Source organism: Leptonychotes weddellii, unplaced genomic scaffold (genome assembly GCF_054177405.1).
Source record: "Leptonychotes weddellii isolate Sample4059 unplaced genomic scaffold, ASM5417740v2 HiC_scaffold_754, whole genome shotgun sequence".
Classification (NCBI taxonomy): Eukaryota; Metazoa; Chordata; class Mammalia; order Carnivora; family Phocidae; genus Leptonychotes; species Leptonychotes weddellii.
The window spans coordinates 1-14,930 of record NW_028045426.1 but is presented as its reverse complement, the minus strand read 5'-3'; the positions used below and the strand labels follow the sequence as shown (position 1 = coordinate 14,930).

Genomic DNA, 14,930 nt, shown 5'->3' with positions numbered 1-14,930 from the left:
TACAAAGCTCTGAAGCTCCACTGAGACGCAACAAACATGGCTAGGAGGCTAAGCAACTCTAGTCTTTTCCATAAAGTAAGATGTAACTCTGACAGACCATATTAATCCTTGAAGCAGCAATCCTCAGATTTCAGTATGACCCTGTGTATTTTTAAGGCTAGAATGAGCTATAGAGTTTTTAAGAATATATTGAGTGACAGAGGGCTATTCCATCAAGTGATTGGAACAAATGTGCATAGGTAACAAAACACTTCACATAGGTAGAATATTTATGCCATTACCAACCCATTTGGTTCCCTGTTTCATTAAGACGACTCGATCTTCTGGAGGAGGATGAGGTGGCTTTCTCAGCTTGTTAGTGGTTTAGGTTCTACTAAAGGTTGTGGTAGAACTACCTACCATCAGGTTAATGCTTCTGTCTGGAAGAGGATTCCAGTTCTGTCAGCAGAGGGAACTTGACATTAAAAATCTAGGTCAAGAATCTATAGGATGAGTCTCATTAGAAAACTGAATTGTACAGAGACTTAGATAAAAACCATTTCAAAGAATTTGTGAGCTTTAAGGTCAATAACAACTTTCCAGGGATGTAGTATGTGAAGAGAACCACCAACACTACGTAGATAGTGAACACAAAGAGCAGAAAAAAGTCTTTTGACTAAAGTGGGAAAGACAGTAGAAAAATATTTACAATAAAGAAAGGGTTCAGAATAAAGTACTGTTTACAGGATGTTAAAAAATTAATCTTCAGCCATAATGAGGCCTCTTCGAGCTCCTAAAACCTTTGCTTTCTTCTCCTTCCGTCTTTGCTCATGTTGTTTCCGTTGTTCCTCCCTAAAGAGGGGGACAGGTACACATTAGGGTCTAGTGAAGCTCCACAAAAGTCCACTTTAAGTACCTGTCAGACTAATGTCCAAGCTTAAACCGAAATCCAGTATACTTGTACAAAACACACTCTTACAGGACACTGTGCTCTAGCTAGTGGGCTGTCTATGGAAGCCACATCTCTAAGTCACTTGTGTTAAAGGGCTAGAAAGTGGTATTTTCCTTTTAATGTTAATGTAGCATTCTAAAATTAAGCATGGAACTGGAACAAAAGGCACCTCAGTACCTTAATTTGTTTATATATATATATTTTTAAAAGATTTTATTATTTATTTGACAGAGACACAGCAAGAGAAGGAACACAAGCAGGGGGAGAGGGAGAAGCAGACTCCCCGTGGAGCAGGGAGCCCAAGGCGGGGCTCGATCCCAGGACCCTGGGATCATGACCTGAGCCGAAAGCAGACGCCTAACAGCTGAGCCACCCAAGTGCCTTCCTTAATTTGTTTTAAATGAGAAATCTCTACCTTTGGAAATCAGATGTCAAGCTCAAAAATCCTATAGTCTGGTGAAGTGCTAGAACTAGGGTCTGCTGACCTAAGCCACTGTATGTTTCTGGAAGGGATCGGGGATTGGTAGGAGGGGTGGGGGAAGGCTAGGTTTATGTTAAAAAAAAAAGGGGGGGGCGCCTGAGTGGCGCAGTTGAAGGCTCAGTCTGCCTTCGGCTCAGGTCATGATCCCAGGGTCCTGGGATTGAGCCCCGCGTATCAGGCTCCCTGCTCCGCGGGAAGCCTGCTTCTCCCTCTCCTACTCCCCCTGCTTGTGTTCCCTCTGTCTTGCTGTGTCTCTGTCAAATAAATGATTTTTTTTTTTTTTAAAGATTTTAAGTAATCTCTACACCCAATGTGGGGCTCAAACTCATAACCCCAAGATCAAGAGTCCCATGCTCTTCTGACTGAGCCAGCCAAGCGCCCCTATGTTAACAATCTTAATAGCAAATATAGTTAGTAAATGTCTTGGTGGCAGCTGGATATAGGCAAGTCACATGATGGGTAATCCTGTATCAGGATGGTTTCATGCAGAGAATCAACTCAACCAGGACCAGCTATAGCCCACAGCACGCTCTGGCTTTGGTTTTCACACAGAAGGAAGCCTGTAAGGATCATCTGGGGATTTCTTCTGGGTAGGTCCTTGAAGCCTAATAAGCCTGGTTTCCCTGGGGCTGAAGAATTTACACTTGGGCCCTTGGATTGGCGTCTGGAGGGATATCCATGTACACTGTTTGGGCTGGTAGGTCCTGTGAGAACATGGTACTCTTCTGTATCACCTGTGGAGCTTCGGAAACCATGCAGCTGCTTGGGCCTCGCCTCCCAATTCCTGAATTAAAAACCACTGGGGGGGGGGGGCCTAGGCACATGTATCTTCAGGAAGTTTTATGTGATTCCCCAACTACTCTTTCCTTAAACACCGCTATTACTGAACCTCTCTACCTCAGAGGCTTTGCTTTTATAGTCTTTCAAAATTAAAATTACTATAGAACTGGATAATTATGTACTCACCTAGTCTGGAGAGGAGGTTGTTTGTAAGTTTTCTTGTGGAAGCTAACTCTGTTTACGTGCTCCTTCAGAGAATTATTTTCTTTAGATTGACCCCATGGTTTCAGCTTGCCTAGTTTAGGAGAGACAAAGATTTAAGAAGATTCTTCTACTTACATTCCCAATTTTATTCTCTTCATCTGAGGCTATTTGCTTGCTATCAATATTTATACTTTATAGACATTTGCCACCATATTTCTTTTTTTTTTTTTTTTCAATTTGGAAAGAATTTAATTAACAAAATAAAATGGGGGAAAAGGGCCCACGGGGGGCTCTGGGGAGAGAGTTCTCCTCCCCACGGCTGATGCCCCCAAGCCTGGCAAGCCCAGAGAGGGCTCTTGGACCCGCCCGAGCAGAACCCGCCTTGACACCCAGACCACTCTGCACGATGCCACCTCCTCATGTGCACTCCTCATTCTATACAGATTTTAAAAACCCAACGACTGCCATTGTCATAAAGTTGCCACCATATTTCTATTAGTTTAATTCCTATTCCACAAATATAAATGATATAAATCGTATTTTTTTCTCTAAGTTTTTTTTTTAAAGATTTATTGAGAAAGAGAGCATGTGCGGACATCAATATTTATACTTATAGACATTTGCCACTATTTCTATTAGTTTAATTCCTATTCCACAAATATAAATGATATAAATCGTATTTTTTTCCTCTAAAAATAAGTTTTGTTTTGTTTTTTAAGATTTATTAAGAGAAAGAGAGCATGTGTGCACACACGTCCTGGAGTTGCAGAGGGAGAGGGAGAAAGAATCTCAAGCATACTCTGCGCTGAGCACAGAGCCTGGTGCGGGCTCAGTCTCATGACCCTGAAATCACGTCGTGAACTGAAATCAAGAGTCGGATGCTTAACCAACTGAGCTACCCAGGCACCCCAGGAATTCTTACTGTTTTAAAGCAATTCTAGGGACGCCTGGGTGGCTCAGTCCCTTAAGCATCTGCCTTAGGTTCAGGTCATGATCCCGGGGTCCTGGGATTAAGTCCCACGTCAGGCTCCCTGCTCAGTGGGGAGTTTGCTTCTCCATATACCTGCCGCTGCCCCTGCTTGTGCTGACAAATCTTTAAAAAAAAAAAAAAAGCAATTCTAGAATTACTGAAAGATCACATGAAGTATTGGTTGTTTTTGTTTTTAGAGTTGGTATTTTGAATGGATATACAGATACTTTAATATAGGCCCAATTTATATGGGCATTTATATAGCCAGTAAATGTCCCAGGTTGTTGGACAGGTGGATTCCAGCCTGGGATCCTTTGAAAGTAGTAAAGAAAATATTCATTTGCCCACAGACCAATTTCCAAGTTTCTTGATTTTGCCTGAAATTTTATTATTTCTTTGCTGTAACACTGATTAGAAGTTATGTCTTTGATTAACAAAAATGTAAGTGAATTGATTATTTAGTATTTGCTTAGTGGACAGTCTTTTAAATCATGGGTCATGTGGACCCAGGGGGAAGAAATTCTAGGTGGCCAAGTATGGCTTTCCATTGAGGCACTAGAATTTTTCACATCCTCAGATGTAGAACTATTTAATCCTAAGTCTTTGGCACATCTTGTATCTCAGAACGTCTGCACGTACCTTTGTGTGGCTCATAGTTGAGGGGACGAGACAGACTTGCTTTGAGATCAAACACTGGCTTCTTGTTGGAGACTGGAGTCTGTGCTGCCTGAGTTGTCAATTTGAATGGGGTAACAACTACGAAACCAAGAAACAAAACCCCAGGGCTTAATTAGGAAAAAAAAAAAAAAGGCCTATACAGTTTTTTGTTGAAGTACCATTTCTCAGTCTTAAAAATATGATCTCTATGGACAGTCTCAAACATGAAGGTTTAAAAAGGAAAAGGGAGAAAAGAATAACTAAGGAAAGCTAACCACTGAGACTTGCTTCCCTTGTGAGTAGTTCTCCAAAGTCTCAGTATTAGGTTATTTCCTAGAGTCACCTGGGAGTTGAAAATCCTGTTTAAATAATTGATGGGTAAATGTTCAGGCCATGTCCCTGATATTTACCCTTTAATAATATGTTAGTAGTAACCTGCAAGGAACCTCATCACATATAAATGAAAAGATTTGTGGCTCTGGTTTTTTTTTTTATAAAAGCATTTATTTAAAAATGTATATTTTTGTACCATAAATATACCAGAGTGACAGGACTCAGTAAGCCAAATTTTTGCCAGTTGGCACCATATATTGGGTACATTTTATTAATTCTTTTCCATCACAGGCTGTACTCAGGCTATTGTCGAATATCAGCACTTGTGTGTGTATATATGAATAAGCAACCAAAATCTAGGGCCACTTGGTTCAATGAGAAAAGCACAAAACCCCTGTTTGAAAGTGATCCCATTGTGTGGCTATCTGGTGCCGGCAGGGAGGGGAACACGGGTGTCCACCATGCCGAGCAGAGTTTCAATAGGTACAATTCAGCCTGTCCAGTAACTGCAGACCCGCTACACCCCAGTCCCTCCGAGCTCTAGAGAAGCTCTCACACGTGTACAGGAGACGTGGTTAATAATGGTCATGACCACTGAAACAACAAAAGCTGGAAATACTCACGTAGTCAATGACCAGTAAAACACAAATTGAAGTATATCCATACCAGTGAAAATGAACAAATTTTATAGCTCATTTATCAATATGGGTGATTCTTGAAACATTAAACTGAGTGAACAAAGCAAATCATAGGAAAAAAAAAATCATACAATTTGATTTCCTTTACATAAGATTCATATCTGATAGTTGGGGGAAAAAACTATCCCATCCCAACTGGGCACACCCCTGAATTACCATGAGAAAGCTCACAATACGGTAAGCATTTAGTTTCTGCCTCATGTTGTTATCTGTGAACATTTGTGAGTCCTTCCTCATTATGAGGTAAGTGGTCTACTCAGTGACCCCAGCTCTCTGTAAAATAACACCGTCCTATCTTAGGCAAGTTCACTCCATTTGTGGCACTGCCCTCTGTCCAGGCCCCTTTCTTGCCTTACTATAGGAAGATTTAGAAGGTTACATGGAATGTTTGCTTGCTGGTGGCGTTAAGATTAAGGGCTAAGCTGGGAATGAGAGAGCTCATTTAGAGGAAGAATCACATAAAATTACTATTCCCACATCTGGATTCGCTTAAAATGTAGCTGTCAGCCTCACTCTTCTGTCTTTAAGGTATGAAGAAACCCTCATCGACTCCACGCAGATTATTACCGACACTGTTCTGAAGCCCCTGCTGGATTGCTCTAGTCTCAGGAGTTGGTGAGCCTTTCTATGCGATCAAGGCTCTTGCCTCATGTATTCGATAGGACTCTCAGGAGAATTGTGACATACTCAGTTCTAATATAGGCCTCAATCTGCTCGTTATATATATATATTTTTTAAACTTTGTACTGCTACTGCAGTATTCTTTTGAAAACCACCTAATGATTGTAGGTGATGATTAAGTAGGCCATGTGTAGCAGAGTATCCATATGGCTTATTCTGGCTTACATAATCTAGTCCATAGTGTGGCCTTTATCCCGCAAACTCTGGGATCCTATTAGTTTCACAGTCCTGGAGGACCAATCAGAGGCCGTAATGAATACTGTGATCCTCCTCCTAATCCCTGAGTCCAAGAAGGACTGAATGATCTTCAGGGAGGGTCACCATCTTAGGACTCCTTACAGATAAGATGGAGTCCTCAGGCAGATACCAGTTTTTTGTTTGTGTCTCTGGCATTTTCCTCACCAATATAAAATGAAAACTATGCTATGGTGAAATTTTTGCTTTTGCTTTTATAGTTATGGAGAGGTTTTAAGTAAACAAATACACTTAATAATTTCAGGAGGTTAGATGGCTTAAAGATGAACCGGAGTTTTTTCTTTTGTTTTACCAGAAGCAGAATTTCCATTTGTGGTCTTTAACTTGTCTGTCCCGAGCACAGCCTGGCCTTCTGGGGTATTCCCAGGGATGGTCACATGTGGAGACTTTCTGGCTGGAGTCTTGGTCAGTGAACGCTTATGCTCATTATCTTTGGTAGCAGCTGAAAACCTGAACAGGACAGTGGAGTACCAAACATGAGTGTTTGTGTGAAGAGTAACTTATATCAAGCATACAAGCAAAACCACCTGCCCATCCCCAAGCAGTGAAAGGGCTCGATATGTACTTGTTATGTGAAGGAACCTTTTTTGCAGAATAAACATTTTACAGCACTTGATTTGTAAAATATGGTTTTGTCTTCTCTGCTTTCCTTGCCTTGGCCAATGGCAGAACAAGGTAGAGCTCCAAGGAAATGCCTTTGGGGCTCAAATTACAGTTTAGGAGGTACTCTAAGCACTCCCCTCTTTCTCCTCCTGGTGATGGCCAATCAGGGAACAGGACACTGCTATGCTAAATATGGGAACGGATCTTACGTCTTCCTAGTAGATGGTCATTCATTTAAATGGTACATAAGCCCATTCTCCTAGCAAATTGCCATAAATTTATTCCACTGATTATGATGCATATTTTTTATGCATTTTAACATCTGAAATTGGGATAGGTTTCATAATTAGTAACACATTATAGTTGGCAATGATTTTTCTTAGTGGTTCATAAAATAATGGTGAGTCTCCAATTGATGGTGTCTTAGATTCAGTGAAATTCGGGAAGGACAGACATAAATGTACATGATGGTGGTGGTGATGGGGTTAACAGAAGAGAACTTCTGGACTTAAAACTAAAATGTGGTAGGGATCCTGTATCAGGACCCAAAATTATTATGGAATACCGTACAACCCGGTTAAGACAACTGCATGTTAGGTGAAGTCCAGGCTGCTGTGAACACTGCAGTGGGGCGAGGAGTCGCCCCGACCATGGTTTTCCTCAATACTCTTACATACAGTCTGAACTGCCATGGAGAGGTACCTCAGACTCCACGCTAACTCAATAAATAGAGTTCCAAACTTAAGGGCGTTTTTAAGCTCTAAAAACTACATCAGATAATTACATGTGTTGGGGAAGTGTTACCAGGCACCAACACTATTAGATGCTGCAAACACCCTTTAAAAAGAGAAGAGGGGTGCCTGGCTGGCTCAGTTGGTAAACATGCGACTCTTGACCTCAGGGTTGTGGGTTCAAGCCCCACACTGGGTGTGGAGGTTACTTAAAAAAATCTTAGTGGTGCCTGGGTGGCTCAGTCATTAAGCGTCTGCCTTCGGCTCAGGCCATGACCCCAGGGTTGGTCCTGGGATCAAGCCCTGCATCGGGCTCCCTGCTTCTCCCTCTCCCACTCCCCCTGCTTGTGTTCCCTCTCTCGCTGTTTCTCCTTCTGTCAAATAAATAAAATCTTTAAAAAAAAATAAAAAAATAAAATCTTAAGGGGCACCTAGGTGGCTCAGTCAGTTAAGTGGCTGCCTTCGTCTGAGGTCATGATCCCAGGATCCTGGGATCGAGCCCTGCATCGGGCTCCCTGCTCCGCAGGAAGCCTGCTTCTCCCTCTCCCACTCCCCCTGCTTGTGTTCCCTCTCTCGCTGTGTCTTTCTCTGTCAAATAAATAAAATCTTTAAAAAAAAAAATTTTTTTTTTCTATATTAAAGGAGCCTGAAGATCTTCACCTCTGGGATAGTTATAATTGGGGGCTACCCTGTGTCAGGAGAAGTACAAGCAAAGAAAATAGAGGGGTCAATGGGGCCTGGGATAACTGTACCCAGTGCGTTACAAAAGTTACACTTTAGGACGAGTCAATTAAGTTCACTGCATCGAGATATTTTCTGTAGGAATTTAGCTCAACTTTACATTTAAGTCAATGGAAAAATTTCTTTTTACATGTCTTTATAGGCATACATTAAACTAATAAAATGAATATCCATATGTACCTTCTATCTTTACTTACGAACCAAATGTGAGCTTAGAGAAGTTTGATTAAAAAACTCAACGCAAATTTAAAGAAAAAAGATTACAGCTTATAAAAACCATCCATTTATTTTCTCTCCATTCTGATCCTCTTTTGCCTTCTTTTTCATCAACATTAAAACATATTTGATGTCGCCCGCCTGAAATGTACAGGAAGCAGTAAAGCTTTGAGACCTTGTACTTGATTACATTTTGGAGCTCTTCTTACCTGACGTTCATTTTAGTAGCCGAGAGAACGGATCGCTTGGCGGAGCCCTTCCCACACAAGGTGCTCCGGCCTGCAGCGCCCAGGGGCCGGCCCTGCGAGTGGCGCTGGCTGGTGGGAGTGCAAGCCGTGGGGAGCCTTCCCCGGAGAGGAACTGGAGTCACCACCGCTCCCTTGGTGACCGGCTGCTTCTGCAGAAAGACACGGCACCATGTTCAAGCTGGGCTTCTTAGCACTGTCTCCACAGCAGCCCCGTTCATGCCCTTGTTCCATCCCCACTTTTAACCCCCCCTGTTATCTTTCCTTCCCAGTGCCTCATCCTCTTCCTACCTGCCAGGTGGGCAGGGCAGTTCCTGGCACCTGTACTGCTATGGTGACCGAGTTAGGAGTAACTTCTGGTTGTGCTGAGTCCTGTGTTACAGAGAGCCTTTCCCAGCTTGCCATGAACCCAGGTATTTTCTGACTAAAGGATGTGGCTTAAGGGGCGCCTGGGTGGCTCAGTCGTTAAGCATCTGCCTTCGGCTCAGGTCATGATCCCAGGGTCATGGGATTGAGTCCCGCATCTGGCTTCTTGCTCAGTGAGGAGCCTGCTTTTACCTCTCCCTCTGCTGCTCCCCCTGCTTGTGCTCTCTGACAAATAAATAAAAATTAAAAAAAAAAAGAATGTGGTTTAACGGTCCCCTGTGGCCAGAAAGGGAGGATCAACAGCTTCTCTTGGACATATAGTATCTTTGAGAACGTGATAAGCTATTTATTTATTATTTATTTATTTATTTTTAAAGATTTTATTTATTTGACAGAGCACAAGCAGAGGGAGAGAGATGGAGAAGCAGTTTCCCTGCTGAGCAAGGAGCCTGATGTGGGACTCAATCCCAGGACCCTGGGATCATGACCTGGGCCGAAGGCAGCCGCTTAACCGACTGAGCCACCCAGGCGTCCCGTGATAAGCTATTTATTAAATAAAAACTCAAAGAACCACCTATTATGTAATTAGCACATGGAATCTACAAATAATTCCACCCCTGCCCCTACAACCCCCTCCATGGATTCTTAAAGTTTCTTTAAAAACAAAAACAAACAAACAAAAAAAACAAGAGGGAGAGAGGGAGGGAGGGAGGGAAACCCTCCCTTTGAAATGGCTGGGGAGGGTCCACTTAGGTTATCATTTTTTAAATATTGTCAGGGCACAAAGAATAACAATGTCTTCCTATCACTGGTTTAAGCTCTTGTAAGTAAAAGAAACACAACTTTGTTAAAGGTACAACAGTGGTGGGATTACTGAAATTGACAAGGCTAAGCCAAAAGACAGAAAAATTCTGATTATATCATAGGAAATACAAGCACTCCGAGAATTATATCAACTTCTCAACATACAAGCAGAAGAGATTCTACTGTGACACAAAGTTAAAACTTACTAAAATAGTTAGTAAATGCACATCTATACCATGAGGTGGGAGCCCAGGTTATACGTATTTAAGCACACTGTTCTATTTTTTTTTTTTTTTTAAGATTTTATTTATTTATTTGAGACAGAATGAGGGAGAGAGAGCACATGAGAGGGGGGAGGGTCAGAAGGAGAAGCAGGCACAGGGAGCCTGATGCGGGACTCGATCCAGGGACTCCAGGATCATGACCTGAGCCGAAGGCAGTCGCTCAACCAACTGAGCCACCCAGGCGCCCAGCACACTCTTCTATTTAATCACACTTTTTATGCTGCCTTCTGTCTTTCCCCCAAGATTCCCACTTTCCATGCTGTGTCTCCTCACAGTTCACTTGGTGTCAGGACCAACCCTGCATTTTTGTTCTGAACTATTTACAATGCAGAAATGAGTCTACTAGCTCTTATCCATCTAACTTTTTTTCAGGTAAGCCGTACTAACTTGTTTTGTTAGCAATGTATGTAAACAATTCCTCTCTTTTAGCAATAAAAATCTGTTCAATCCCAACAAAGAGCTCAATCATACCATATACAAAAAGTGGGTTAAGGATTAAATATAGGTGAAAATAATAAAAGCAGTACAAATAAATATAAGAGCTTATTTTTATGATCTTGAAACAGGCAGGGTGTGACAAAAAAACCAAAAAAACCACGCAGACCCTTAAAAGGAAAAGCTGGATAAAATTAAGAAAAAAATCTTTCGTAAGACAAAAGACACCACTAATATAGTTAAAAGATAAACTGAAGGAAAGCATTTATAATATAGAATATATAGCATTAACATAAATGGCTAATAGATGAGTAAAAATTAAGAAAAAGCAAATTCACAAAAAACCCCAGCCAATAACAACACATAAACATATAGTGATCAAAGATGCCAACTCAATTGGGATTTTTTCATATTATATTAATAAAGATTTAAAAAATTCATCATTCCCACTGTTGGCAAGATAAACCGGGATCTTGGGGCGCTGTGTTTCTGATGCTTATAGAGGACCATTTGGCAACTAAATCAAATCGGTCTCCCTGTTCTAATGAAAGTCAAGGAGAGACAGGTCGTGGCCAAGATGATTCTAAGATCTCTGCTTATTTATTATGATCTAACACTGTCCAATGACCAATCCCAAAACATGTCAGCTGTCAAGAAAAACTTCCTATTAGCTATGGTGAAGTCACTGTAATTTTTTATTTTTCAATTTCCAAATAGATCATACCAAATAACCCATCTGATAGATCTATTCCTTAGTGGGGAGTGGGGGTGATTTTAGAACTAAATTCATTCAGGTGGGGTATTGGGAAAAATAAGATAACCTAATCATTATTTAACACATCTACAGAGCTACACTCAAGTTTATGGTTGAGGCACTTGTTCTGCCCTAATTTTTGCCTTTAACTCACCCGCATTATGTAGTATAGAAAACTTGACTTTCAATCATGTATTTAAGTAGACTCAGTTTCATGGTAAGGAAAATGAGTGGCCCTGCTTGCAGGCATATTTACTCCTAGCTCATTTTCATGCAAAAAAAAAAAAAAAAAGGAAAAAGAAACTAGAGGTCTACTTCCTGTAAATCATCAGCATGGGCCTCTTGTCCAGGTATTCAGCTGTCAGCAGAGTGATGCCTAGCCCTTGCTGATATTTAAGCAAGCATTATTATGGGCATACTGAGTATGTCTTCTCTGATTCTCCACCCGAGCTGTCAGACCAGTCTGCAGCCTTCAAATGCCACGGCTTGGCTTTGTCGCTGTCAGCTGATTGATAAACGGTGTCTTCAATGAGGTTAGCAGTGGTTTTATAAAGAGTTCAAGTGAATGTTACTACTCTAGATTCAGCTTCTTGCTAAGAAGCTTATGGTGTATGTTTTTTAAAAAAAATATATTTAGAACTTGTCACCTAGTGTGTTTCTGTGTTGGGATTTGTATCAGAAAATGTGAAACTCAACTGACACAGCAGATACCGTCCCTGCTAACAGTGCTCATACTCTGCCCCTTTCAAACCAACTTTATACTGTTTTGTGTTATAATACCAAAGACTGCGTCCAAGTCTTTTTGAAAAATAAGCACATGGAATGTATTATGAAATCCTAAAATAAATATTCCCCAGTACTCTATGTGGCACCCCTTGAACACCAGAGACCAAGTAAGGTAATAACAGGATGTTGTCAACTCAGTGCTCTATTTCAACCTTGGGGTTGATTTCCTCCCCTTTTCTTATTCGAAGGGACCTTGAGTCTGGCAGGACCTGGAGTGAAGGGCCCCCAGGAGCTCAGTTAGCAGGTAGCCCCTAAGTTGGCCAGTGCAACTCGTTCCTTTTTCCTTTAGGTGAGAGAGAAAGAAAATGGCTTCACCCATAATCAGTCTAGCATCAACAAAAGTAATAAGCACAATGTGTGAAGGCTGAGAAAAGAACAACTTACTGGCATTTTGGAATTAGTTCTTTATAGTGAGGACTCCCGGTTTTATTCTGAGGGTTCTGAAAATTCTTATGGTGAGGGAAGCAATTTCAGATAATAAAGATATATTAAACTTAAATCTGTTCCACTGGCAGAATAGAAAGCTGGCTGTATTAGCTAAGGTATTGACATTAAAATCAAATAATTCGGGGCACCAGGGTGGCTCAGTTGGTTAAACATCTGCCTTTGGCTCAGGTCATGATCCCGGGGTCCTAGGATCGAGCCCTGCATCAGGCTCCCTGTTCAGCGGGGAGCCTACTTCCCCCTTTACCGCTCCCCCTGCTAGTGCCATCTCATTTTCTCTCTCAAATAAATCTTTTTTTTTTTTTTTTAAGATTTATTTGACAGAGAGAGACAAAGTGAGAGAGGGAACACAAGCAGGGGGAGTGGGAGAGGGAGAAGCAGGCCTCCCACCGAGCAGGGAGCCCGATGAGGGGCTTGATCCCAGGACCCTGGGATCGTGACCTGAGCCAAAGGCAGACGCTTAACGACTGGGCCACCCAGGCATCCCTCAAATAAAATCTTAAAAAACAAAACAAAACATAAAATCACATAGTTCAGTCCCAGTAAGAACATAATTTTAGGGGCACCTGGGTGGCACATCTGAGCATCTGACTCTTGGTTTTGGTCAAGTTGTGATCAGTGTCTTGAGATCAGGCCCGGAGTTGGACTCCACGCCCAGCTCAGAGTCTGCCTGGGATTCTCTTTCCCTCTCCCTCTGCCCCTCCTGCTCATGCTTGCTCTAATAAACAAATCTTTAAAAAAAACAAACGAAAAAACCCAAAACACATAATTTTATCAGCATACCTTCAGTTCATTAAATGAATTGTGTTCTTCAAAATGTTTCTTTTTTCTCTCAATATATTGATCAATGGACTCCATTTCCTTAAAACGAGCCTCATGAAGCTTCTTAAAGTCTGGAATGTTCCCCAAAATATGACAATTAATAGCAAGACAAATCCATTTATTCACCTTCCCTTTGTCTTTCTGTTAATACTTATTCTCCTCTCTGCATCCCTGACATTCAGGGATCAAACATCATCTTTGCTAAAACTTCCATTTTCTATCTTTCAGTTTGTGGAAACTCAGGGACAAAGTATATTCTTCTTATCAACTATCAAACATTTATCATCTCTCCTCTGTCCATTTCACTGCTAACTGTGGTTTAGTCCACAGAATAAGAATTAACAGATTTGTCCTTTCCCCTCACCAATTAATCAAATGGCCTTTACTTAATCATAAATTTGACATTTTATAATGCTTAGAAAGCTTTATACCAAGGATTGGCAAACCTTTCCTGTTAAGGGTCAGACAGTAAATGTTTTATTTCATCTTTGTGGCCACATATGGTATAATCTCTCTTTTTTTAGACAATCCTTTAAAACTGTAAAAACCATTCTTAGCTTAAGGGTTTTAAGACAGGCCAGGGTTGGCAGGAGTTTGCTGATCCCTGCTCTGCGCTATTCTGATTAAGAATATTTCTGGGGGGCCTAGCTGGTCAGTCGGAGGAGTGTGTGACTCTTGATCTTGGGTTTGTGGGTTCAAGCCCATGTTGGGTGTAGAGATTACTTTAAAAAAATAATTGAGTCCTTTCTGCCCGTGGATGCCGCCGAGTAAGCATTGTTAAAGTCTCCCCTCCCACCGCCGTCATGTCTAAGTCAGAGTCTCCCAAAGAGCCTGAACAGGTGCGGAAGCTCTTCATCGGAGGTTTGAGATTTGAAACAACCGATGAGAGTCTGAGAAGCTATTTTGAGCAATGGGGAATGCTTACGGACTGTGTGGTAATGAGAGACCCAAACACCAAGTGCTCCAGAGGCTTTGGGTTTGTCACGTATGCCACTGTGGAGGAGATGGATGCAGCCATGAATACAAGGCCACACAACGTGGATGGAAGAGTTGTGGAACCAAAGAAGGCTGTCCCAAGAGAAGATTCTCAAAGATGTGGTGCCCACTTAACTGTGAGAAAGATTTTTGTTGGTGGCATTAAAGACGACACTGAAGAACATCATCTAAGGGATTATTTTGAACAGTATGGGAAAATTGAAGTGATCGAGATCATGACTGACCGAGGCAGTGGCAAAAAGAGAGGTTTTGCTTTTGTAGCATTTGATGACCATGACTCTGTAGACAAGACTGTCATTCAAAAATACTATACTGTGAATGGCCACAACTGTGAAGTAAGGAAAGCCCTATCTAAGCAAGAGATGGCTAGTGCTTCATCCAGCCAAAGAGGTCAAAGTGGTTCTGGAAACTTTGGTGGTGGTCGTGGAGGTGGTTTTGGTGGGAATGATAACTTTGGTCGTGGAGGACACTTCAGTGGTCGAGGTGGCTTTGGTGGCAGTCGAGGTGGTAGTGGATATGGTGGCAGTGGGGATGGCCATAACAAATTTGGTAATGAAAGAAGCAATTTTGGAGGTGGCGGAAGTTATGATGATTCTGGCAATTACAACAATCAATCCTCAGATTTTGGATTTGGAGGAAATTTTGGAGGCAGAAGCTCTGGCCCCCATGGTGGTGGAGGCCAATACTTTGCCAAACCACGAAACCAAGGTGGC

The 14,930-nt window shown here is 41.8% G+C and overlaps 2 protein-coding genes across 2 annotated transcripts; one reads left to right on the top strand and one right to left on the bottom strand.

Annotated features, from left to right (window-relative positions):
- Positions 1 to 447: 447 nt before the first annotated feature.
- Positions 448 to 13,316, bottom strand: LOC102747082 (nucleolar and spindle-associated protein 1). The gene is made up of 6 exons (XM_081811418.1): positions 13,183 to 13,316; positions 8,491 to 8,678; positions 6,283 to 6,440; positions 4,006 to 4,122; positions 2,379 to 2,487; positions 448 to 831 (listed from the first exon to the last, which is right to left on the bottom strand). The coding sequence occupies exons 1-6, from the start codon at positions 13,255 to 13,257 to the stop codon at positions 738 to 740; spliced, it is 741 nt and encodes a 246-aa protein (XP_081667544.1). The 5' UTR covers positions 13,258 to 13,316; the 3' UTR covers positions 448 to 737.
- A 229-nt stretch (positions 13,317 to 13,545) lies between these two features.
- LOC102746783 (heterogeneous nuclear ribonucleoprotein A1-like) lies at positions 13,546 to 14,927 on the top strand (the record flags this gene model as incomplete). The annotated part of the gene is made up of 1 exon (XM_031031592.2): positions 13,546 to 14,927. A coding segment is annotated over exon 1 (903 nt), but the record flags the coding sequence as incomplete, so codon positions are not given.
- Between the last annotated feature and the right edge of the window lie 3 nt (positions 14,928 to 14,930).

Excerpts from the sequence above, each read along its gene's own strand:
- LOC102747082 (XM_081811418.1), bottom strand. The coding sequence starts at position 13,257 with ATGGAGTCCATTGATCAATATATTGAGAGAAAAAAGAAACATTTTGAA. Across the intron at positions 8,679-13,182 it reads ATTCATTTAATGAACTGAAG|AAGCAGCCGGTCACCAAGGG; the intron begins GTATGCTGATAA and ends GTCTTTCTGCAG. Across the intron at positions 2,488-4,005 it reads CAACTATGAGCCACACAAAG|GCAAGCTGAAACCATGGGGT; the intron begins GTACGTGCAGAC and ends CTCCTAAACTAG.